This window comes from Hylobates moloch, unplaced genomic scaffold (genome assembly GCF_009828535.3).
Source record: "Hylobates moloch isolate HMO894 unplaced genomic scaffold, HMol_V3 SCAFFOLD_11, whole genome shotgun sequence".
Taxonomy (NCBI): Eukaryota; Metazoa; Chordata; class Mammalia; order Primates; family Hylobatidae; genus Hylobates; species Hylobates moloch.
The window spans coordinates 75,036,708-75,062,844 of NW_026652286.1; the positions used below are offsets into that span (position 1 = coordinate 75,036,708).

Genomic DNA, 26,137 nt, shown 5'->3' on the forward strand with positions numbered 1-26,137 from the left:
GGGGAGGCTTGCCAGGCAGGGGCCAGATCATAACCCTGAGGTGACACAGGGTAGGACGCGCAAAACCACCGGCGCCAGGGCGTTTCCGCAGGGTTTCCCAAGAGTCAAACGCAGCGGCTCACGGTTTGCCACGTCCCCCAGGAGAATGGTAGGCAAGAGAGAGAGGAAATGTGGAGGCGGCACGAACCGCAAGGTGAAGAAAACGAACACACACCGAGTTGATACGGATAGTCCCCTTTGCCCTGAGGGCCGACCCCGCGACTCCCGATGGGCGTCCAGTCGCGCCAGGCGTCCCTGGGCCTCCCAGCGTCTTTCCCGGAGGTTCGTCTCCACACGGCGGAAAGCGCGCTCGGTTCCGCTTTCCGGCCCCAGCCTCCCGGGCGCCCTCGCTCGGCTGCTAACGCGGGTCCTCGGCCGGGCGCGCTGACGTCATCGTGCGTCGGAGTGAGCCCGGATGGGGCGGCGGGCTTCGGGAGCGCTGGGGCTGATCCGAGCCGAGCGGGCCGTAGCTCCTTGTCGGCGCCGCTGATTCCTGGCTCTGAGGAGGCCCCTAGGCAGCCGCGCAGCTTCCGTGTTTGCTGCGCCCGCACTGCGGTGAGTGCTGCTCCTTCCGGGCTCGGGCGGCGCGGGGCGGGTGGGGACGCTCGGGCCCGCGGGGGCCCACTTCCCTGATGTGGCGGCCAGGCGAGGAAGGACGGGGCCTGAGGCCCTTCGGCCAAGGGTCGAGGGTCGCCCGGGGCTCTCTGCTTTCTACTCTAGCCAAGGTTTCATTGGATTCGGAAGCCCCAACTTCGAGACTTGCAGTCAAAGCGATTTTTAAAATGACTTGTTTTCAAGCCTCCTCTGGCCGCCGCCCACTCTTCTGGCCCTTGGACTTTGACCAAGATGTTTTCTCGCAAGTTTTTGCAAGATTTTAAACTTAGCCCTCGGCGTTCTTTTAATGTAATACATTGAAACGAAGATATTTCGGTGGCGGCGATATTTCGTATTTCATAGTTCCCACTGCGCTCTGTCATTCCCGTAGTCGTCTGTTGTGTATTGTGAGACACAACTCTGGGAAATTATTGGGTAAATCCCATAGTTTCTGTTCTTTTCCCTTCCATCCTATCCCCTGCCCAGCTGCAGTTTGCATAAAGAGAATGCAGCAGTTGCGGTGCTCGTAGATAAAAATCTTTCATTTAAAGATGGGATATAAGACCAGGTGTAATTAAAGCAATCATGCCAGTGGTCGTAGTGCCAGGGCCACTGTTTCGGAGGCCACTGTGTTAGGTTTTGTTTTCGAGTTGCTTTCTATGGTCGTTGCTTTGAAATTGTAAGGGAATGGCAGAGTTTAAGGGTTTATATTAATGAACTCGTGATGCATTTTACTGCAGTTTTTCTGGTCGTGGAGAGACTTGATATTACAAACTAACGTTGCTGTCTAATTCCTGCTGTACTGCTGCTGACAGGGTATAGTGGAGTGTCTGTCTCTCTGTCTTTTTAACCAATGTTCTTTGCCTCCAGCAGAGTGCCAGAGATACCTTTAGGTCAGAAAAGGGGAGGAGAGCAAGGACAAAATGTTTCCTGTGTGAAAAATTTCTATCTGTCTCTAAAGTTGTGCGTTTTAAAGACACGTATAATTAGTGCTATGGGGAGTATGTTGCATTTATTTATTTTAATTAATAGCTTTTTCATTTAGAAAGTTGTAGTGACAAATTGCTGGAATTAAGATGTGTTATCTAAAGTGTGAATTATTATTAGACTTTACTGAATAAATTGAAGAGTATGTAAGTTCTATTTGGCATGCAAATACAGTTTTCTAAAATACTTTGTTTTTTCTTTTCAGATTTACAGCCCTGAAGAATCTCCCTATCCCTATTTTGTCCCCCTGCAGTAATAAATCCCATTATGGAGATCTCGAAACTTTATAAAGGGATATAGTTTGAATTCTATGGAGTGTAATTTTGTGTATGAATTATATTTTTAAAACATTGAAGAGTTTTCAGAAAGAAGGCTAGTAGAGTTGATTACTGATACTTTATGCTAAGCAGTACTTTTTTGGTAATACAATATTTTGTTAGGCATTTCTGATAACACTAGAAAGGACAAGTTTTATCTTGTGATAAATTGATTAATGTTTACAACATGATGATAATTATAGCTGAATAGTCCTTAAATGATGAACAGGTTATTTAGTTTTTAAATGCAGTGTAAAAAGTGTGCTGTGGAAACTTTATGGCTAACTAATTAAGTTTGTGGAGAAAATACCTTCAGCTGATCAAGAATAATAGTGGTATACAAAGTTAGGAAGAAAGTCAACATGGTGCTGCAGGAAATGGAAACATACAAATGCTATTTAACAAAGATAGAGTTTACAGTTTGTGAACTTTAAGCCAAATTCATTTGACATCAAGCACTATAACAGGCACAGGTTCAACAAAGCTCGTGGGTATTGACTTCCCCAAAAGTTATCAGCTGAAGTAATATAGCCCACTTAAGTAAATACTATGATGATAAGCTGTGTGAACTTAGCCTTTAAATAGTGTGACCATATGAAGATTTTGTTTATTGGAATAAAATGAGATTTTTTGGGATGTCATGTTAAAGTGCTTATAGGGAAAGAAGCCTGCATATAATTTTTTACCTTGTGACGTAATCAGTAATTGGTCTGTTATTCAGGCTTCATAGCTTGTAACCAAATATAAATAAAAGGCATAATTTAGGTATTCTGTGGTTGCTTAGAATTTTGAGAATATAAATCTCTGTGAAAAATCAAGGAGTTTTAACATTTTCAGAAGTGCATCCACCTTTTCAGGGCTTTAGGTTAGTATTACTCAAGATTATGAACAAATAGCACTTAGGTTACCTAAGAGAGTTACTATAACCCCAAAGAGTTGTGTTCTAAGTAGTATCTTGGTAATTCAGAGAGATACTCATCCTACCTGAATATAAACTGAGATAAATCCGGTAAAGAAAGTGTAGTAAATGCTACATAAGAGTCTATCATTGATTTCTTTTTGTGGTAAAAATCTTATTTCATGTGAAGAAATTTCATGTGAATGTTTTAGCTATCAAACAGTACTATCACCTACTCATGCACAAAACTGCCTCCCAAAGACTTTTCCCAGGTCCCTCGTATCAAAACATTAAGAGTATAATGGAAGATAGCACGATCTTGTCAGATTGGACAAACAGCAACAAACAAAAAATGAAGTATGACTTTTCCTGTGAACTCTACAGAATGTCTACATATTCAACTTTCCCCGCCGGGGTTCCTGTCTCAGAAAGGAGTCTTGCTCGTGCTGGTTTTTATTATACTGGTGTGAATGACAAGGTCAAATGCTTCTGTTGTGGCCTGATGCTGGATAACTGGAAACTAGGAGACAGTCCTATTCAAAAGCATAAACAGCTATATCCTAGCTGTTGCTTTATTCAGAATCTGGTTTCAGCTAGTCTGGGATCCACCTCTAAGAATACGTCTCCAATGAGAAACAGTTTTGCACATTCATTATCTCCCACCTTGGAACATAGTAGCTTGTTCAGTGGTTCTTACTCCAGCCTTTCTCCAAACCCTCTTAATTCTAGAGCAGTTGAAGACTTCTCTCCATCGAGGACTAACCCCTACAGTTATGCAATGAGTACTGAAGAAGCCAGATTTCTTACCTACCATATGTGGCCATTAACTTTTCTGTCACCATCAGAATTGGCAAGAGCTGGTTTTTATTATATAGGACCTGGAGATAGGGTAGCCTGCTTTGCCTGTGGTGGGAAGCTCAGTAACTGGGAACCAAAGGATGATGCTATGTCAGAACACCGGAGGCATTTTCCCAACTGTCCATTTTTGGAAAATTCTCTAGAAACTCTGAGATTTAGCATTTCAAATCTGAGCATGCAGACACATGCAGCTCGAATGAGAACATTTATGTACTGGCCATCTAGTGTTCCAGTTCAGCCTGAGCAGCTTGCAAGTGCTGGTTTTTATTATGTGGGTAAGAAGCAAATAACGATACATTTTATCATTTTATTTTAATTTACATATTAGAACATACGTGTTTTCAATATTTAGTCTTTTTTTTCCTGAAGGTCGCAATGATGATGTCAAATGCTTTTGTTGTGATGGTGGCCTGAGGTGTTGGGAATCTGGAGATGATCCATGGGTAGAACATGCCAAGTGGTTTCCAAGGTAATCGTTTTGAAAAAGGTATTTGTACAAAAAACTCTGTGCTTAAAAGAAGTAGGCATGCTTACACGATTTCGTTTACCTTTAAATTATAACAAAGCCTCTTTTGTGCCATTGGGGAATTATCCTTCTAAAAGATCGCATTTTAACTTTAAGTATTTTGTTGAAAAATATTCTGCAGTCTTCTGTGTACTTTTGTAAGTCAGTTACAAGTATGACCATACATTTTATTTCCCATCTTCTTTTAAAGAGTACTTAAGGATTACAAAGACATATAAAATAGATTAAAAAGAAGTTAGAAAAAGGTAAGAACAGGAAAACAAGAAGGGACATAGAATGGATGCAGGAATAAGGCAAATGTAAAAATCCATGTATTAAGAGCATATCTTGGATGGGTGCGGTGGCTCACACCTGTAATCCCAGCACTTTGGGAGGCCGAGATAGGTGGATCACCTGAGGTCAGGAGTTTGAGACCAGCCTGACCAACATGGTGAAACCCCGTATCTACTAAAAATACAAAAACTAGCTGGGCGTGGTGGCGCATGGCTGTAGTCCCAGCTTCTCGGGAGGCTGAGACAGGAGAATTGCTTGAGCCTAGGAGGGGAGGCTGCAGTGAGCCAGGATTGTGCCACTGCACTCCAGCCTGGGTAACAGAGCAAGACTCCGTCTCAGAAAAAAAAAAAAAAAAAACCCAGAAAACATATCTGACTGCCCATTTTAATTGTAGTTGTAAATTATTTTTTTCTGTACAATTTTCTTTTTTTATCTGTCATTTACCTCCTTTTAGCCACTTTGTCTCTAGCAGTGTCTTTTTTTCTTATAGCCTAGAAATAATTTAGGGGCAGTGTTATTAGTAGAAATAGAATTAAATTGTCTTTGTAATTGAGTAGCTATGTGAACTTGGACATTGTTTGTAAAATGAGGAGGGGTTGGCCTAGATAATTTTTTAAAATAGTGATAAAATAGGCATAACATTTACCATCTTAACCATTTTTAAGTGTATAGTTCTGTGTCATTTAGTACATTCTTAACTGTTCTGCAATTACACCGCTATCCATCTCCAGAACCTTTGCATCTTCCCAAACTGAAACTCTCTACCCATCAAGTACTAATTCGCCATTATCCCTTTCCCCAACGTCATGGCAACCACCATTCTCTTTCTCTCTTTTTTTTTTTTTTTTTTTTGAGACAGTGTCTCACTCTGTCACCCAGGCTGGAGAGCAGTGGCGCGATCTCGGCTCACTGCAAGCTCCAACTCCCAGGTTCACGCCATTCTCCTGCCTCAGCCTCCCTAGTAGCTGGGACTACAGGCGCCCGCTGCCACACCTGGCTAATTTTTTGTACTTTTCAGTAGAGACAGGATTTCACCATGTTAGACAGGATGGTCTCAATCTCCTGACCTTGTGATCCACCCACCTGGGCCTCCCAAAGTGCTGAGATTACAGGCATGAGCCACCGCGCTTGGCCCTTGTTTGTTTTTTTGAGGTAGAGTCTCACTCTGTCATCCAGGTTGGAGTGCAGTGACACGATCTTGGCTCACGGCAACCTCCACCTCCCGGGTTCAAGCGATTCTCCTGCCTCAGCCTCCTGAGTAGCTGGGATTATAGGTGCCTGCCACCACGCCTGGCTAATTTTTTTGTATTTTTAGTAGAGACAGGGTTTCACCATGTTGACCAGACTGGTCTTGAACTCCTGACCTCAAGTGATCTGCTCACCTTTGCCTCCGAAAGTGCTGGGATTACAGGTGTGAGCAACCGCCCCCTGCTGCACCATTCTATTTCTGTCTCTATGAATTTGACTACTCTAGGCATCATATATAAGTGGAATCATACATCATAGATTATGTTTTTACCTGTGAGTGTCTTTCACAATAATGAAGAATCTCTTGAACCCCTTCAGGAAATTTGAAAAGTTTTCGTCATTTTGTATGATACATGATGAAAAAGAAACTTGCAAGTAACAAATACTTTATTATGGATCAGTACGTTGTTAAAAGTTGTATTTTAAAGTTATATCATTAATATTCATAATATATCAAGATAAATTTTGACTTTTTTACACTGAAAAATGACTAAATTATTATGTTTAAAATTAAAAAGCATGTTTTATCAGACTTTCAAATGACTTAATTATGCTGGGCTCTACGGGATTATATACATTAATTTGAAATTTAATTCATGTTGTGGTATCAAAGACAAAAGCAGCTTCCAAATTCCAGTGTTGGAACTGCTACATTTTGTACTTTATAAAACAAAATCAAAATCTTTATTTTTGTAACTTGTGTTTTGTTTTAAATGATTAAGGGAGAAGATGTAGGGGTGCGTTTTGTAAATGCTTCTCTGAAAACAACACATTTCTTTTTTCCTTTTTTAAATTTTTTTGAGACAGTGTCTCATTCCATCACCTATCACTGCTGGAGTGCAGTGGCAAGATGGCAGTTCACTGCAACCTCCACCTCCTGGGTTCAAGCCTCAGCCCCCCGAGTAGCTGGAATTATAGGCACACGCCACCACACTCAGTAGTTTTTGTATTTTTAGTAGAGACGGAGTTTCGCTATGTTGGCCAGCCTGATCTCAAACTCCTGACCTCAAGTGATCTGCCTGCCTTGGCCTCCCAAAGTGGCTCCCAAAATGAGCCACTGAGCCCAGCCCACATTTCAATTGGGAATAATCTTTAATCTCAGTAAATCCATCACCTTATGTAGTAACTTTCTTTTTTTTTTTTTGGTGAGAACTCTTAAAAGATGCACTTTCGCAAATTTCAGGTATAAGGTCCAGTATTATTAGCTATAGTCACCGTGTGCTGTACATTACATCCTCAGAAAGTTTGTGTTCTTTGACCAACATCTTCCCATTTCACCCACCCCCTTATCCCTGGCAACCAGCATTCTACTCTCTGTTTCTATGAGTTTGGATACCATACAGTATAGTTGTCCCTTGGTATGCTTGGAGGACTGGTTCTAGGACCTCCATGTATACCAAAATTCGCACATACTGAAGTCCGGAAGTTGACTTTGCAGAACCTGTGCATCCAAAATTCAGCCCTCCAAATGTGTGGGTTTCACATCTGCAGATGTGATCTGCATTTGGTTGAGAAAAATCTGCGTGTAAGTGGACATGTGCAGTTCAAACCTGTGTTGTTCAAGGGCCAGTTGTATTTGTCTTTCTCTGGCTTATTTCACTTGGCATAATGCCTTCCAGGTTCATTCATGTTGCAGATGGCAGGATTTTATTTTATTTTATTTTATTTATTTTGAGATGGAGTCTCACTCTGTCGCCCAGACTGGAGTGCAGTGGCACCATCTAGGCTCACTGCAATCTCCACCTCCTGGCTTCAAGCGATCTCCTGCCTCAGCCTCTTGAGTAGCTGGCATTATAGGCACCTGCCATCATGTCCGGCTAATTACTCTGTTTTTGTAGAGATGGGGTTTCACCATGTTGGCCAGGCTGGTCTCAAACTCCTGATCTCAAGTGATCTACCCGGAGTGGATGGGATTATAGGTGTGAACCACCACGCCCGGCCAGGCTCATCCCCCATTCATCCCTTAGTAGACACTTAAGTTGTTTCCATATGGCTGCTTGAACATGGGAGTAGAGATATCTCTGAGATACTGATTTCATTTCCTTCAGATATGTACACAGAAGTGGAATTGCTAGATCATATGCTAATTCTATTTTTAGTTTTTTGAGCAACCTCTATACTGTTTTCCATAGTGACAGTACTAAATTACCAACAATGGTCAAGGGTTCCCTTTTCTTCACATCTTTGCCAACATTTGTTATTTCTTGTCTCTGATAATAAGGCATCATTGCAGGTTGGAGGTGATATTTCATTTTGGCTTTAATTTGCATTTCTCTGATGATCAGTGACATTGAACACCTTTTCATGTACCTGTTGGCCATTTGTATATCTTTGGGAAAATTTCTGTTCAGGTCCTTTGCCCGTTTTTTAACCCGAATTATTTGGGTTTTTTTTTTTTTGCTATTGAGTTGTATAAGTTCCTTATATATTTTAGATATAAACTCCTTATCAAATGTGTAATTTGCAAATATTTTCTCCCATTCTGTAGGTTGCCTTTTTTATTTTGTTGATTGTTTCCTTTGCTGAGCAGAAGCTTTTTAGCTTGATGTAGTCCCAGTTTATTTTTGTTTTGGTTACCTGTGCTTTTGGTGTCATATCCAAAACATCATTGCCAAGACCAGTGCCAAGGAGCTTTTTAGCCTACATTTTCTTTAAGGAATTTTATGGTTTCTGGATTTATGTTTAGTCTTTAATCCATTTCTAGTTAATTTTTGTAGGTGATGTAAGATAGAGATCTGGTTTTATTGTTTTACATGTGTATATCCAGTTTTCCCAATACCGTTTGTTAAAGAGAGTTATCATTTCAACATTGTGTGTTCTTTGTGCTCTTGTCAAAGATTGATTGTATATGTGGCTTTATTTCTGGGCTCTCTGTTCTGTTGGTGTATGTCTTTGTTTTTATGCTAGTATCATATTGTTTTGATTACCGTAGCTTTGTGATATAGCTTGAAATCAGGAAGTATGATGCCTCCAGTTGTTTTTTTTGTTTGTTTGTTTTCTCAAGATTGCTTAGGCTATTCTGGGCCTTAAGTTCCATACAAATTTTATGATTGGTTTTTCTATTTCTTTGAAAAAACGTCATTGGAATTTTGATAGGGATTATATTGAATCTGTAGAATGTTATGGGTAGTATGAACGTTTTAACAATATTCTTTTAATTTAAGAACACAAGATTGTTTAAAAATTTATTTCTGTCATTTTCACTTTCCTTTATCAGTGTCATATGTTTTTCATCGTGTTTCTCTTTTACCTCCTTGGTTAAATTTATTCCTAAGTATTTTATTGTTTTGGTGCTATTGTACATGGGATTACTTTCTTGAGTTCTCTTTCAGATAGTTCATTGTTAGTACTGACTTTTGTAAGTTGGTTTTGTATCCTGCAACTTCTGGATGGTTTATTAGTTTTAACTGTTTTTGGTGGCATCTTTAGGGTTTTCTATATATATAAGATTATGTCATCTGCAAACAGAGACAGTTTGACTTCTTCCAGTCTGATTTGGATGCCTTTTTCTTTTTCTTGCGTAATTGCTCTGGCTTACCCTTCCAGTATTATATTGAATAGACGTGGCAAGAGTAAGCACCCTTGTCTCGTTCCTCATGTTAGTGGAAAAGCTGAAAGCTTTTTTTTTTTTTTTTTAAATGAGATGGAGTCTTGCTCTGTTGCCCAGGCTAGAATGCAGTGGCGCAATCTCAGCTCACTGCAACCTCCACCTCCCGGGTTCAGGTGATTCTCCTGCCCCAGCCTTCCAAGTAGCTGGGATTACAGATGCGTGTCACTGCACCCAGCTAATTTTTGTACTTTCGTAGAGACAGCATTTCACCATGTTGGCCAGGCTGTTCTGCAACTCCTGACCTCGTGATCCACCCACCTCAGCCTCCCAAATTGCTGAGATTAGAGGCGTGAGCCACTGCGTCCGGCCAACTTTCAGGTTTTCATTATTGAGTATGATGTTAACTGTGCACTTGCCATTTATGGTCCTTATGTTGACATATATTCCTTCTATAGCTAAATTGGTGAGAATTTTTATCCTGAAAGGATTGTCAATTGAATTTTGTCAAATGCTTTTTCTGTGTCTGTTGAGATGATTATATTATTATTATTATTAATTTTTTTTTTTTTTCCCGAGATGGAGTGTTGCTCTGTCGCCCAGGCTGGAGTGCAGTGGTGCAATCTCAGTTCACTGCAACCTCTGCCTCCTGGGTTCAAGTGTTCTCCTGCCTCAGCCTCCTGAGTAGGTGGGACTACAGGTGCATGCCACCACACCCAGCTAATTTTTGTATTTTTAGTAGAGATGGGGTTTCACCAGGCTAGTCTCAAACTCCTGACCTCAGGTGATCCACCCACCTTGGCCTCCCAAACTGCTGGGATTACAGGCGTGAGCCACTGTACCCGGCTGGTTATATGATTTTTATCCTTCATTTTGTCAGTGTGGTATCACATTTATTGATTTGCATATGTCATACCATCCTTGCATCTCAGGGATAAATCTCACTTGTTCATGATATATGATTCTTCTAGTATGCTGCTGAATTCAGTTTGCTAGTATTTGTTGAGGATTTTTGCATCTGTGCTCATCAGGGCTATTGGCTTGTGATTTTCTTTTCTTGTGTTGTCCTGGTCTGACTTTGGTATCAGAGTAATGCTTGGCTTCATAAAATGAGTTTGGAAGTATTCCCCCCCTCCTCCCCCCCTACTCCTTCTTCCCTCCCTCTTCCTCCTTCTTCCTCCTCCTCCTCCCTTTTCTTTCTTCTTCCTCCTTCCTTCCTTTCCTCCTCTTCCTCCTCTTCCATCTTCTCCTCCTCCTTCTTCTTTCTTTTTTCTTCTTGATAGAATTGTGCTATGAAGTCATCTGTTCCTGGGCTTTTTCTTTGTCAGAAGAGCTATGACTACTGATTCAATCTCCTTACTAGTTATAAGTCTTTTCAGATCTTCTATTTCTTCCTTATTTTAGTCTTGGTAAATTACAAGTTTCTAGGAATGCATCCATTTCTTCTAGGTTATACAGTTTTTTGGTGAATAATTGTTCATGGTGGTCTCTTATGATCATTTGCATTTCTGTGTTATCAATGGTAACATATCTTGGTTTTGATTTTATTTATTTTCATCTTCCTTTTTACTAGTCGAGCTAAAGCTTTGTTGATTTTACTTATCTTTTCAAAATCCAACTCTTAGCGATCTTTTCTATAGTTTTTGTAGTCTCTATTTCATGAGATTTTGTTATTTCCTTCTGCTAACTTTTTCTAGTTCCTTTAGATGTAAAATTACGGTGTTTAAGATTTTTTTTTAATGTAGGCGATTATTGCTATAAACTTTCCTTTTAGAACTGCATTTGTTCTATACATTTTGCTGTGTCACATTTCAATTTTAATATTTCTTGGGATTTTTTAAAATTTTCTTTTTGATTTCTTCTTTGACCCATTGATTATTCAGGAGTATTTTGTTCAATTTCCACATAGTTGTCAGCTTTCCAGCTTTCATTCTGTTATTGATTTCTGGTTACATACCACTGTGGTCTCAAAAGATACTTGATAGGATTTCAGTCTTCATCAGTTTGTTGAGTCTTGTTTTGTGACCTGCTGCATGATCTACCATCTACCCTGGATAATTTTTCATGTGTGCTTAAGAAGAATGTGTGTTATCTGCTGTTTGATGGAATATTCTGTATAAAGGTTGAGTATCCCAATCCAAAAATCCAAAATCCAAAATGTTCCAAAATTTAAAACTTTTTGAGTACCAACATGATGCTCAAAGGAAATGCTCTTTGGAACATTTTTGGTTTTGCATTTTTGGATTAGGGATGCTCAGCTGGTAAACATAAGGCAGGTATTCCCAAATCCAAAAAAATCTAAAATTCAAAACACTTCTAGTCCCAAGCATTTCAGATAAGGAATATTCAACCTGTACGTATGTTAGGTCCATTAGATCCAATGTGTAGTTGAAGTCCAATATTTCCTTACTGATTTTCTGTCTGAATGACCCATCCATTGTTGAAAGTAGGATTTTTGAAGTCTTCTACTATTATTGTGTTACTATCTATTAATGTCTTCAGATCTGTTAATATTTTCTCTATATATTTAGGTGGTCTGATGTTGGGTACATATATATATTTACAGATACTATATTCTCTTGTGGAATTGGCCCCTTTCTCATTATATAATTACTTTCTCTGACTCTTTTTACAGTTTTTGATGTAAAGTCTGCACTATCTGATAAAACTATAGCTTCCTCTGCTCTCTTTTGGTTTCCATTTGCATGGAATATCTTTTTTCCTATACACATGCATGTGCTTAAAGGTGAATTGAGTCTCTTGTAGACAACCTGTAGTTGAATCTTGTTTTCTTTATCCATTCAGCTACTCTTTATCTTTTGATAGGAGAATTTAGCCCATTTACATTCAAGGTAATTATTGATGGGTAAAGACTACTGTCATTTTGTAATTGTTTTTCTGATTGTTTGGCAGATTGTTTCTTCCTCTCTTGCTGTCTTCCCTTGTGTTTAGATGATTTTCTGTGGTGGTATGCTTTGATTCCTTTATATCTTTTGTGCATCTACTATTGGTTTCTACTTGTGGCTATCATGAGGTTTACATAGAACATCTTATAGTTATAGTAGTCTGTTTCAAGCACAAACAACTTAATTTCAATTGCATTAAAAAACTATACTCTTACTCAGACCCTCCTGCGCACATTTTATCTTTTTGATGTCATTATTTGCGTCATTTTATATTGTATATTCATGAAAAAATTATCGAAGCTATAGTTATTTTTAATACTTTTTTTAAAAAACCTGTATTTTAGAATTAAGTAATTTACACATGACCATTACAAATTTAGAATATTCTTAATTTGATTATATATTTATCTTACCAGTGAGTTTCATACTTTCATATGTTTCCATGTTGCTAATTAGTGTCCTTTCGTTTCAGCTTGAAGAACTCTTCAGCGTTTCTTGTAAGGCGCATCTAGTGGTGATAAACTCCCTCAGCTTTTGTTTGTCTGGGACTGTTTATATCTGTTTCATTTCTGAAGGACAGCTTTGCTGCGATACATATTCTTGTCTGGCAGTTTTTTCTTTCAGCAATTTGAATATATCATCCAACTCTCTCCTGGCCTACAAGGTTTTTGCGGAGAAATCCACTTATGGTCTTATAGGGATTCCCTTGTAGAAGATGAGTTTCTTTTCTGTTACAGTTTTAAAATTCTCTTTCATCTTCTATTTTTGCCAGTTTCATTATAATGTGTGTCAGTGAAGTCTTCTTTGGGTTGAATCTTTATGGGGTCCTATTAACTTCCTGTACCTGGACATCTTATCTTTCCCTAGATTTGTGAAGTTTTCAGCATTTTTTTTTTTAAATCAGCTTTCTGCTCTTTCTCTCTTCTCCTTCTTGAATTCTCGGGTTTGTTTTTCATTTTCTTGGGTTTTTTTTTAGATGGTGTCTTGTTCTGTCACCCAGGCTGGAGTGCAGTGGCATGATCTCAGCTCACTGCAACCTCCACCTCCCAGGTTCAAGCGATTCTCCTACCTCAGCCTCCCACGTAGCTGGGACTACAGGTGTGCACCACCATGCCCAGCTAATTTTTGTATTTTTAGTAGAGACGGGGTTTTGCCATGTTGGCCAGGCTGGTGTTGAACCCCTGACTTCATGTGATCCACCTGCCTCAACCTCCCAAAGTGCTGGATTACAGGTGTGAGCCATCGTGCCTGACCTTGAATTCTTAAAATGCAAATATTGTTTTGTTTGATGGTGTCCTATAATTCAGGTAGGCTTTCTCCACTATTCTTTTTTTTTTGTTTTTTTCTCCTCTGACTAGATATTTCAAATGATCTGCCTTTGAGTTCACAGGTTCTTCTGCTTGATTAGGTCTGCTATTGATACTCTCTATTGCATTTTTTGTTGTTGTTATGTTCTTCAGCTCCCGAATTTGTTTCTTTTTATTATTCCTATCTCTGTGTTGAATTTCTCATTTGTTTGTATATTTTTTTATTTCATTATCTGTGTTCTTTTGTAGCTCACTGAGTTTGCTTGAAACAATTATTTTGAATTCTTTGTCTGTTAGTTCATAGATCTCCATTTCTTTGTGGGTGATTACTGGAAAATTACTGTGTTTCTTTGGTAATGTCATGTTTTTTTTTTTTTTTCTTTCTGTTTCTTGTGGCCTTGTGTTGTTATCTGTGTATCTGATGGAAGAATTACTTCTAGACGTTATAGATTAGTGTTTTGTTTTTTGTTTTTTTTTGTGGGCAAAGACCTTTGCCTGTGGGTGAGGGTGAGGGTGAGGGCACCAGCCAGTAGGTTTGGTGGTTCTGGCTCTGTGGAAGGCCTAGCACTATGAACTCCATGCAGCTCCATTAGCCCAGATCATTGTCAGTGAGGATTGCAGGGGTCCTCAACATCCAAGGCTGCAGGTATCCATACCAGCAGCAAGTCTTTTTTTGGTCTATAGTGGCAGAGGCTTCTGGGGACCTCTTCATCACTTTTTCTCCCGTGGGAGACATCGTGGCCAAGGGGATTCTTCTTGGCACAGGTTCTGGCTTTGGGCTTTGTTGTGTTGGTGGAGGTGGCAGCACTGATGTCTCTGATGGCGTGGACACCTGTGGAGCAGCTACAGAGCCAAGGTTTGGAGTACAAGTGTCTGCAGAAAGACAGCGGGTCTGGGGTTCAGGATGTTGACTAGCCTGCAGCAGTGGTGCTTCTAGTGCCTCAGATGTGGGTGCACATAGAGCAGCCTTTGAGTTGGGTGCGGAGTGCAGGTGTGCAGTGCAGCCAGAGAGCTGGGATCTGGAGAGTGTGTGATTAGAGCAGCCACAGAGCAAAGGTCTTACATGAAGGTACACGTGAAGCACCTGTGGATCTGGGGTCTGGGGCATATGTGGGGGTGAGGGGCTGCACTGTCTCAGGGCAGTGCAAGAGCTGCTTTTTTTCAGGGTGAGGAGTGCAATAGTGTCTCCCTCTCCAGGGGGTTCACAGCAGCAATGGGTGCTGGTTACCTTAATGGTGAAAGCTGTCAGTGTCCTCTGCAAAATAGGCTACTGGGGTTGGCATTAATGAACACTATAGGGTCCTTCACTGTGAAACCTGCAGGAAGTCTGTGGCTATCTTGAGGGTTGTTGGAGGTCTCCAGGGACCTGCTCTGGGGGAGGAGCCTAGCAGTCTTTGCCACTGAGGACTGTAATGGCACTCACCACATGACTGATACAGATAGCCCTCACCCCTTGTTCTTAGCCATCTCCAGATGTCTCTGCTAAGCAGATCTCCCAGCAGTCCTTTCTGTGCGGTTATTCTTTTTTTTTTTTTTTCACTTTATTGCTGTAGGCTGATTGGGCTAGTGAGTTCTTCCAGGGCTGTATTTGTTTGTGGATAGCTGTCTCTTTGTTGTTTTTTGTGGGTGGAAGAAGGCTGATGTCTCCTAGTCTGCTGTCTTGCTGATGTCACTCTGGCAAACTTTCTTTGAGTCTGTGGCTTTTCATTTCTTTAGCATTGTCTTTTGAAGAGCAGATGTTTTCAATTTTGATGATGTCAGCTTATCAATTTTATCTTTTGTGGAATATGTTTTTGGTCTTTTGTCTAATAATTCTTTACCCAATGTAAAGACAAAGACAAGGCTTTTTCCTAGAAGTTTTATTGTTTTTGGTTTTATATTTAGGTATATGATCCATTTTTACTATTTTTGCATATAATAAGGGCATAGGTCAGTGTTCCTTTTTTTTAACATACGAATATTCTGTTGTATAGTATCATTTATTGAAGAAACAAAAGGAATAGAATGGATATAGATGGTATGTGAACTTCTTGGAACATCTTTGAGAAGCCCTATCAGTTTAAAAACAAATACTTGAGAAACACTGTCATATTATATATAGATAAAAATATTTGATTCCATATTTTTTGGAGGGAAGGTAGTGGATTGTGGCTCAAATGTAATGGAAGAGTGAACATTGAAGAAAAATGAGCAGTCATTGTATTGTGAAAGATCGTATTTTAGGAATACTGAGTTAATAGTATCTGAAACTGTTAAGTAGTTCACTTTAAGCACAAAATAAATTGTGTATAACAGTGTTCTTCAGGAGTCAACTTGTTCCCCTTTGTAGGTGCAGACGCTTTTCTTTTTGTTGTTACGTTAATGGATTGAATTAGAAAATACCATGATATAGGCTGGACGCGGTGGGCCGAGGCGGGCGGATCACGAGGTCAGGAGATTGAGACCACGGTGAAACCCCGTCTCTACTAAAAATACAAAAAAAATTAGCCGGGCGTGGTGGCGGGCACCTGTAGTCCCAGCTGCTCAGAAAGGCTGAGGCAGGAGAATGGCGTGAACCCGGGAGGCGGACCTTGCAGTGAGCCGAGATTGCGCCACTGCACTCCAGCCTGGGCAACAGAGCGGGACTCCGTCTCAAAAAAAAAAAAAAAAAGAAAATACCGTGATATATAACACACAGAAAGATGTATATTGTTTTATGATAATTTTGTTCCTGTTAGATATGTATGTGTTCTGGGTTGTGACGTAAAATGTTTTTACTATGGAGTACAATGAAAGATTTGAAAGCCGTTTTTCTAGAATGATCAGGTTATATTTGATATGAAAAAATTTTTAAAAATAATTTTCCTCATATGTTTTAGGTGTGAGTTCTTGATACGAATGAAAGGCCAAGAGTTTGTTGATGAGATTCAAGGTAGATATCCTCATCTTCTTGAACAGGTAAATACATTTTTAAAATTAACAACGTTGAATTCTGCTTTATAATATTAATAATAAAAATATTATTAGGTTGGTATAAAAGTAATTAATTAATAATAAAAATATTATTAGGTTGGCATAAAAGTAATCATGATTTTTGCCATTGAAAGTCATGGCCAAAACCGTGATCACTTTTGTACCAACCTATATTAGAAGTTATACTTATTTCTCTTTTATTAATTGTAGGTACATATTTTCATCCATGTTAATGACACCTTTGATCTTTACTTTGGTAACCAACTTGATTGTTGAGGGCTTTTTAAAAAAGATTGTTTTTTGTTTTTACTATTTTGAAAAATCATTTATGCTGCCACTGTACAAATTTGTGGTGGGATTGGAGAAGGATCTTCAGTGTCTCTTTGCTGTTTCCCAGAAAAACAAACAAAAAATAACTTGTTAGGAGCTGAGACCCTTTGAGAGTAACCCAGTTAAAATCTTATTTTCCAAATGAAATGAGAAACCACTGATACATTTTTCTGCTTTCCTGAAACTAGAGAAATACTTGAATTCTAATTTGGGATAACATGAAATTTAGGAAATCTATGTGATTAGTGTAAAAGAAAGCAAAGCAAAAGTCATAAATCACTCAGTTCTCAAAAGAATATATACATTTACTTAAAGTAAACTTATTTTAATGTTGTTCCTTTCAGATTGTTGGGGATATCTGCTTTTACCTATTAACTTTTCTCTTGTTTCACAGCTGTTGTCAACTTCAGATACCACTGGAGAGGAAAATGCTGAGCCACCAAGTATGTATGAAATAATTTTAAGTATAGAGTGTAAATTTTTATAAGAATTTTAGGAATAGGCTGGGTGCAGTGGCTCATGCCTGTAATCCCAACACTATGAGAGGCCGAGGTTGGCGGATCACCTGAGGTCAGGAGTTCGAGACCAGCCTGGCCAACATAGTAAAACCCCGTCTACTAAAAATATAAAAATTAGCCGGGTGTGATGTGCCTGTAGTCTCAGCTGCTCGGGAGGCTGAGGCAGGAGAATTGCTTGAACCCAGGAGGTGGGGGTTGCAGTGAACTGAGATTGTGCCATTGCACTCCAGCCTGGGAGACAGAGCGAAACTCCGTCTCCAAAAAAAAATGGTAGGAATGAAAGTATGTATTTTTTAAAAGAGTTTCTGAAGCCATAGGGAAAAATACTGGGAAGTCAGCTAATAAATATTTTTTATATATATATATATATAGAGAGAGAGAGAGAGAGAGAGAGAGTAATGACACTCTAGAGGACCCTAAAAGTGTACTAGTTTTTGTTCTAGTGCTATACTTATCACTTTTAGTGCTGACATTCCAACTGGAGAAATGAGACATAAGCAAAAGAAAAACAACAAATAGCTCAAAGCAATGCCAAATAAGCTGTGCAAATAATAAACCCTCCAGAAAAGAAAAGTTTGCTGTGAGCTAGCATGATTTGGAAAACGTCAATTCACATATGATTCAAGAATTGGACTAGTTGTTAGGTATTTAAGTCAGGTATGTTGTATGTCAGTGCAAGGGCAGGAAATAGTATAGCTTTTGATTAGAGCTTAATGTTAGCCACATCTGTCAGTTTATGTAATATACATATGTTATGGTGTCTAAAATGGCTAAGGTAATAATCCACTGTTTTATGTGCCAATCACATCTACAAAGAGCCATTCTGTTTGTGGCACAGCATTTCAAGAAAGATATTGGCAGATTTGTTAACTGGACCAGAGAAAGGTGACCAAGATGTATGAGTCTTAGAAACCATGGCTCAGGAGGATTGGATGAAGGATTTGGTAGTATTTGACTGGAAAATAGGAAGGAGAGTACTGGAAAATAGGAAGGAGAGTACCTGGGTACATGACAACTATCTCCTGTGTAATGGACCTAGAAAAGATAGCAATGTGGGCTCTTAAAATTTATAACCACTGCTATCAAGTAGGCTGCCCTGCAGTTCTACCATAGGTCCTAATAAAATCACTTTGTCAATCTTTAAAATGACTGTTTATTGTTTTCTCTCTTGATAATTTTCTAACACTCTCTTCCCACCTTACTGTCAGTTTATAACCTTGCTTCCCTAAGAAAATAGAATCCAAAAGAGAGCTGCTTTATTGCCTTACCAGCAGAACCACTAGGCTACATAACTTATCCTTGTACTTTTCTTTCTGTTTGTTCATAAAAGATAAATTGTCCTTGCCCTTTTCTAAGGCCAATACTTCTACTTGTCTTCTGTATTCCATCCCCTACTGTCAACTTAAGAAGGTTACTTTGGCAGTGACATACCCTTTCTCTTGAGTCTTCAATTTTTCCATCTCTCCTGAATCATTCATGTTAGCATATAAACATAATGTATTTTTGCTATTCCTAGGAAAACTTCCATGAACCAATGTCCCCATTCAGCTATTACCTTATTACTCTGCTTCCCTTTACAACAAAATACCTAGGAAGATTTATCTATGCTTACTCTGTTTTACTTCCTCACCTTTCTTTCTTTCACTTGTTCTACTAGAAACTGTTCTTGTCATGGTAACCAAGGACCGCCATGTTAGCAAATCCACCACTTGACCTGTTAATTAGCATTTGATAATCATTGAGTGCTTTGTCTTTGTTTTTTCTTTTTTTTGAAACAAGGTCTCACTTTGTCACCCAGGCTGTAGTGTAGTGGTACCATCATGGCTCACCGCAGCCTTAACTTCCCTGTCTCAGGTGATTCTCTCACCTCAGTCTCCCGAGTAGCTGGGACTACAGGCACGCACCACCACCACATTCAGCTAGTGTGTGTGTGTGTGTGTGTGTGTGTGTGTGTAGATACAGGGTTTCACCATGTTGCCCAGGCTGGTCTCAAACTCTTGAGCTTAAGCAATCTGCCTGCCTCGGCCTCCCATAGTGCTGGGATTACAGGCATGAGCCACTGCACTTGGCCTCATCTTTCTTAAGACACATTTTTTGCTTGACTTATCAGACCCCATACTCTTGGTTTTCTATTTCCCTGGTTGGTCCTGTACAATTTCCTTTGTTGGCTGCTCCTTTTTCAAGCTTTAAAATGGTGGAGTACCCCTCATAGCTTAGCTTAAATTTGTTTCTCCATTTCCTGAGCCCCAAGCTGGAATGTCCAGCTAACTGTTTAAATCTCTACTTGGCTGTAACAGACATCGTAGAGTTAACATGACCAAACCAGAAATTTTCTCCCCCATTCTTCATCCCTCAGATTTGTTCCTTCTTTGGTCTTCCCCATCTCAGTTAATGGTATTCATTTCCTAGCGTTAAAAATTGGCTCAAGTTAGGCATCATCTCTGATTCCTCTCCTTTAGTTTGTATATTTAATCTATTAGAAGTCTTTTCATTTCTGTCTTCATAACATATGCCAAATCTGACTACATCTCACCATCTCCATCACTGTTTTTTTCTTTGTTTGTTTGTTTGAGATGGAGTCTTGCTCTGTCGCCCAGGCTGGAGTGCAGTGGCGCGATTTTGGCTCACTGCAAGCTCCGCCTCCCGGGTTCACGCCATTCTCCTGCTTCAGCCTCCCGGGTAGTTGGGACTACAGGCGCCCACCACCACGCCCGGCTAATTTTTTTGTATTTTTTTTTTAGTAGAGACAGGGTTTCACTGTGTTAGCCAGGATGGTCTCGGTCTCCTGACCTCGTGATCCGCCTGCCTCCACCTCCCAAAGTGCTGGGATTACAGGCGTGAGCCACCGTGCCCGGCCTTCCACCACTATTAACCTAATCCAAACTGCTGTCATCTGTGTCTAACATCCTAACAAGTCTTCCTGATTCCAGTTTACCCCATTAAAGTACATCTCCACCGAGCTGCCAGAGTCATCTTCTGAAAACACAAGTCAAGTTTTATCAGTTGCATGCTTGAAACACTCCTAGAATATTCTACCAAACTTAGAATAAAATATAAACTCTTTGGAAGGCTCTGCTCATCTGGGCATTGTCCTCCTTTTTTTTTTACCTTCTACCACCTTCTTTCTGTTTCTTGATCATGTCAAGCTTTTCCCTCAATTTAAGGCTTTTACGCTTGCTATTCTCTTTGCTTAGAAGACTTCTTTGAGCTATTTCCATAGCTCACTCCTTTTTTCCCCCCAGTATTAATAATTGTACATGTAATAGATGTATACATTCTTCATAAGGGAAAGAAAAAGAACTAAATGCTGTAGGCAATGCCAAATTCCCCTCTGATGCTTACATACAGTTCTGTTTCTAACTTCTAATACCCAGAGCTCAGTAGCATGGGCTAGGTATATACCAGTTTAGTTCATTTGTATATTTTTAAATTTTTTTCACAGTAGTCCAGCATGTATTGCATTTTATTTATCCATTCCCTATTGAGAGCTATTCCTGTTATTTTCTGTTTTTTTTTCCTGCTGTAAATATTGCTGTAATGATCCTCTAATGTGTCTCTTATCTTGAACATTAAGTATTTCCTTAAGGCATGCACTTAAAAGTGAAATAGAGCTCATTCCTTGTTATTTAAATCTTTATTCTGGTGCCATTTCTTCGGACATGGATTCCACGCGTGTTTGAACAAGAGGGCACATTGTTGACATTGTTATTTATTTATAGTTTATTATAAGTTTCCCAGAAGATGGCAGTAGTGTCTTGAAGAATTATGTCTTTTTGTATTTTTTCATAAAAGTATCATATGGGCTAGCACTGACTCTTAGCAGAAAATGCTTCCCTGACTACCCTATCTAAAATGACTTCCTGCTTCCTGGTTTCTTTTAATGACCTTACACTGCTTTTTTCTTCAGAGCATCTGTCACTGTCTAAAATCATATTGCCTTAATTACTTCTGAAGCCATACTTTTTCACTACATCTTCTGGGTGAACTGATCTTCTATTTTACTATACTTCCCATTTTTGTTTATGTTATTCTCTCTACCTCAGCTATCCACTTGTCTAGACCCTGTCCATCCTTCAAGTCCAAACTAATGCCACTTTTCCATGAAGTCTTTGTGATTTCCCCCCACTTTCCTGGCTGGAGAAGATTATTTCTCACTTCTAAGTTTGTATAGCATATTGGTTTCCAGAGATGACTGTACATCAGAATCATTTGGGAAATATTTAAAAGATACAGATTCCTAATTCTTATCCTTAGAGAATCTTTCATTAAGTAGGTCTAGGATGTAGCCAGAGAGGTGGGTTTTGTAAAAAGTATAGCATATTAATTGTATTATCATTTGACCATTATGAAGTTCAAACTTTTATTGGAGTTATAGGTAATTGATGCATATAGCTCATCTGCTTTACCAGAATATGAGAGTAAAGGATGAATAAAGATTGTGCCATGATACTTTTTTCCATAGGTTCATGTTTGTGGAATTTAATATTAGCATGTTTCTTTTCAAATAGTTATTCATTTTGGACCTGGAGAAAGTTCTTCAGAAGATGCCGTCATGATGAATACACCTGTGGTTAAATCTGCCTTGGAAATGGGCTTTAATAGAGACCTGGTGAAACAAACAGTTCAAAGTAAAATCCTGACAACTGGAGAGGACTACAAAACAGTTAATGATATTGTATCGGCACTTCTTAATGCTGAAGATGAAAAAAGAGAAGAGGAGAAGGAAAAACAAGCTGAAGAAATGGCGTCAGGTATTTGGGGATGTTAGTCACCTGCATTATTTCTCAGTGGAGCTCTTAGGACTGTCTCACATGTTACAGGACAGCATGCTTGTTTCACATCCACTAACTGCTGGTAGCAGTCCTCCAGTCATTTCGAAACCATCCCTCCTTTTCTACCCCTCTCAATTGCTTCTAGTTGAGAACCATTGACTGCAGCTTTTTTCTATACATTTATTTTTGTATGAGGTTCTCTGATTTATACTGATCAGAGAATTTTAGCATAATAAGCTCTTTCTTGAGCTGTATTCCATTTCTTTCTCATACATAACAAATTTAAATTGTTTTGAAAAAGCAAGATGTTAAAGTTGGATGCAGGTCTTTTTTCAACCTTTTTTTTTTTTTAAGTTTCGGCAAATCATATTTTTAATATGATATTTTACTCCCTAATCCTTGCTAAGTGATCCTCATACAAAAAATAGAACTTACAATGAAATTCTGAGGCTTGATGAGAACCACCTGCCCAATCCAAGGATAACAGGAAAACTCATTTTTGTATTCGTCCAGATAGTATTAAGTCTCGGCCCCTCAAAACAATTATTTTGAGTAGTCATTTATTCCTTCAATAAATATTTATTGAACATGAGCACCAGTGCCAAATACTGTGCCTAATCATAGTGGTTGCTCTCAAGGAGTATATACATTAGCTGGTGAGACTAGTGTGCAAAAGACAGGGTTAAAGGGCCAGCAGAGAAGTGAAGGTTGCATATGTATTGGAGTATTAGGTTGGAAGATGCTTTCTTTTTAAGCTTGTAAGTAAAGACAGGAATAGCTTAAGAGTACCTTATTGCATGACCATGTAGCAAAATGTTTAAAGTCTGGATTTCTACATTGAAACAGATTTGTGTTTAAGTTCTGGCTCCAGGCTGGGCGCGGTGGCTCACGCCTGTAATCCCAGCACTTTGGGAGGCCGAGACGGGCGGATCACAAGGTCAGGAAATTGAGACCCTCGTGGCTAACATGATGAAACCCCGTCTCGACTAAAAATACAAAAAATTAGCTGGGCGTGGTGGCAAATGCCTGTAGTCCCAGCTATTCAGGAGGCTGAGGTGGGAGAATGGCGTGAACCCGGGAGGCAGAGCTTGCAGTGAGCCGAGATCGTGCCACTGCACTCCAGCCTGGGCGACAGAGCCAGATTCCATCTCAAAAAAAAAAAAAAAAAAATTCCAGTTCTATCAGTTACTAGCTTGGCTATTTATTCAACCAGACATCGGCTTTTTCATCTGTAAAATGGGGATAATAATAGTATGACTCCCATAGGGTTGCTATAGGAATTAAATGAGATGTTGCAAATAAAACACTTTAACACAGCTCCTAGCACATCAATTTTTTTTTTTTTTTTTTAACCATTAGGTAGATTGACTTGGGAAGTGGGAGGGACTTGGTGAAAGAAAGGGCCTAAGAAAAGTCAATTTAAGGATTGTTAAGTAGTAATGAAATCCAGCTAAGGTTATATGAAATCACTGTTACCTTAGATTTATGACTTTCTCATACTTTGTATGGGTCGGAAAATAGTATTGAATCACAGATTTGGCATTGTTAATAGGGGAAAGGCCAAGTAAGGAATACGGAAGATGAGTTAAGGGTGTTAATAAAGAGAACTTCATTGAAACACCTGACTGCTACCTAGATTAGAATAGGAGGTTTGAAGCCAGGAGACAGCTCTTGTGCAAGTAGAATTGGGAATGACATGGAGATCCTGAAAAGGTGAAGAACAAATTTGTTAGCAGTGAGAGGAATTATTTAGGTAGAAGAAAAGTTGTGGTCACAGAATGGAATTTTATAGTTTTGAGATTAATAGAGCAGTTCACTTCTAGAGAGATGTGAAAGGGGAAAGAAGATAGACTTCTGTTTTTATAATTTATTTCTCATTAAACTGGTACTTTGTAGAGATGTACTTTTTAAATTTTTTTGAAAGTCTGAAAATAGACAATTAAATTTTATAATGATTCAGATACCGAAAGAAGGAACTACCATATTCTATAAATATAAATTAACTATGGAGTTTTATGTGATGTGATATTAAAGGAAAAACATTGGCTTTTTAAAAAAAGATCAGGCTTGATCTCATGTAGTTTTTTTTAATTGCTATAAACATAGACATTTATAAAATAATGTAGTTAACTATGCACCACATATTGTCCCAGATGCTTTACATGTATTATTCAATCCTTACAACTCTGAGGAAGGTACCATTATGTATATTTTACAGATGAGGAAACTGAGGTGTATGGGGAGAGATGAGGACACATAGCTAGTGAGTGGGCCTATCCAACACTGGAACCTAGGTCTGTTTAAACTTGACAACTCAAACCCTACAATACTACAATACCGCGTCTTAAGTATGGGGTGTTGAAAAGAACACTGGTCTAGGATGCCTGGTTCTGCAGCTTATTCTTTTTGTTATCTTAGGCCACTCATTCTTTTCTGAGTCTTTTTTCTCCCTATGTAAAAATGAGAGGCAGTAATACTGGCCTTGTTTAATTGACAGGATCACTGTATCAAATGAGACAAATTACTGTGAAAGTGCTTACAAAAGTAAAGTGATATAATGGAAATATAAGTCAGTATTATTATATAGGGTGGGGGAAATTTTTACTGTCTTCTAAAAATCTCTTACTTGCAACAAAATAAAGTAAAAGCAGAGTTCTAGGACATGTAAATATATAGACTTAAAAATTAAAGAAACAGAGACTTCCTCTGGAAGTTTTCCAAACAACAAACTTTCAGATGCAAACAAGTTACTTTGTTCTTTTTTGAACTTTATTTAGTGCCTAAATTGTTTGTAGGGTTGGTTATTAGTGACTATATGAGTATAGTTAAAGGAGTTTAAAATCTAATGGATTTCTTTTTCTTTTTTTAATGAAGATGATTTGTCATTAATTCGGAAGAATAGAATGGCTCTCTTTCAACAATTGACGTGTGTGCTTCCTATCCTGGATAACCTTTTAAAGGCCAATGTAATTAATAAACAGGAACATGATATTATTAAACAAAAAACACAGATACCTTTACAAGTGAGAGAACTGATTGATACCATTTTGGTTAAAGGAAATGCTGCAGCCAACATCTTCAAAAACTGTCTAAAAGAAATTGACTCTACATTATATAAGAACTTATTTGGTGAGTTTGTTGGGAAAATTATTTTAGAAGTTATTAGGACTGGCCGGACGCGGTGGCTCAGTTTTGTATTTAGTAGAGTGATGGTTTTTATATATTTTCTTTCCTCAGTGGATAAGAATATGAAGTATATTCCAACAGAAGATGTTTCAGGTAAAACAAAGATTTAAAACCAACATGAACCATTACCCTTTTTTTTTTTTTAAATGGGAAGTGAAGTGGAAACAATTTCACTAAAGTTATTTTTTGTTATTAGGTCTGTCACTGGAAGAACAATTGAGGAGGCTGCAAGAAGAACGAACTTGTAAAGTGTGTATGGACAAAGAAGTTTCTATTGTATTTATTCCTTGTGGTCATCTGGTAGTATGCCAGGAATGTGCCCCTTCTCTAAGAAAATGCCCTATTTGCAGGGGTATAATCAAGGGTACTGTTCGTACATTTCTTTCTTAAAGAAAAATAGTCTATATTTTAACCTGCATAAAAAGGTCTTTAAAATATTGTTGAACACTTGAAGCCATCTAAAGTAAAAAGGGAATTAGGAGTTTTTCAATTAGTAACATTCATGTTCTAGTCTGCTTTGGTACTAATAATCTTGTTTCTGAAAAGATGGTATCATATATTTAATCTTAATCTGTTTATTTACAAGGGAAGATTTACGTTTGGTGAACTATATTAGTATGTATGTGTGGACCTAAGGGAGTAGTGTCACTGCTTGTTATGTATCATTTCAGGAGTTACTGGATTTGGTATTCTTTCAGAAAGCTTTGAATACTAAATTACAGTGTAGAAAAGAACTGGAAACCAGGAATTCTGGAGTTCATCAGAGTTATGGTGCCGTATTGTCTTTGGTGCTTTTCACTTGTGTTTTAAAATAAGGATTTTTCTCTTATTTCTCCCCCTAGTTTGTGAGAAACATCTCAATAAAGTGCTTTAAAAAGA

The 26,137-nt window shown here is 38.7% G+C and overlaps 1 protein-coding gene across 4 annotated transcripts; it reads left to right on the plus strand.

Annotated features, from left to right (window-relative positions):
- BIRC2 (baculoviral IAP repeat containing 2) lies at window positions 1–26,137 on the plus strand. 4 transcript variants are annotated; one of them, XM_058446562.1, is made up of 10 exons: window positions 1–594; window positions 1,826–1,992; window positions 3,097–3,968; window positions 4,063–4,162; window positions 16,359–16,437; window positions 17,177–17,225; window positions 21,809–22,051; window positions 24,947–25,201; window positions 25,310–25,351; window positions 25,455–26,137. In XM_058446562.1, the coding sequence occupies exons 3-10, from the start codon at window positions 3,137–3,139 to the stop codon at window positions 25,646–25,648; spliced, it is 1,794 nt and encodes a 597-aa protein (XP_058302545.1). In that variant the 5' UTR covers window positions 1–594; window positions 1,826–1,992; window positions 3,097–3,136; the 3' UTR covers window positions 25,649–26,137. The 4 variants fall into 4 exon arrangements, with proteins under 4 accessions (XP_058302545.1, XP_032023137.1, XP_032023138.1 ...); XM_032167246.2 differs by having other exon boundaries at window positions 1,826–3,968; XM_032167247.1 differs by having other exon boundaries at window positions 592–1,068; window positions 1,826–3,968.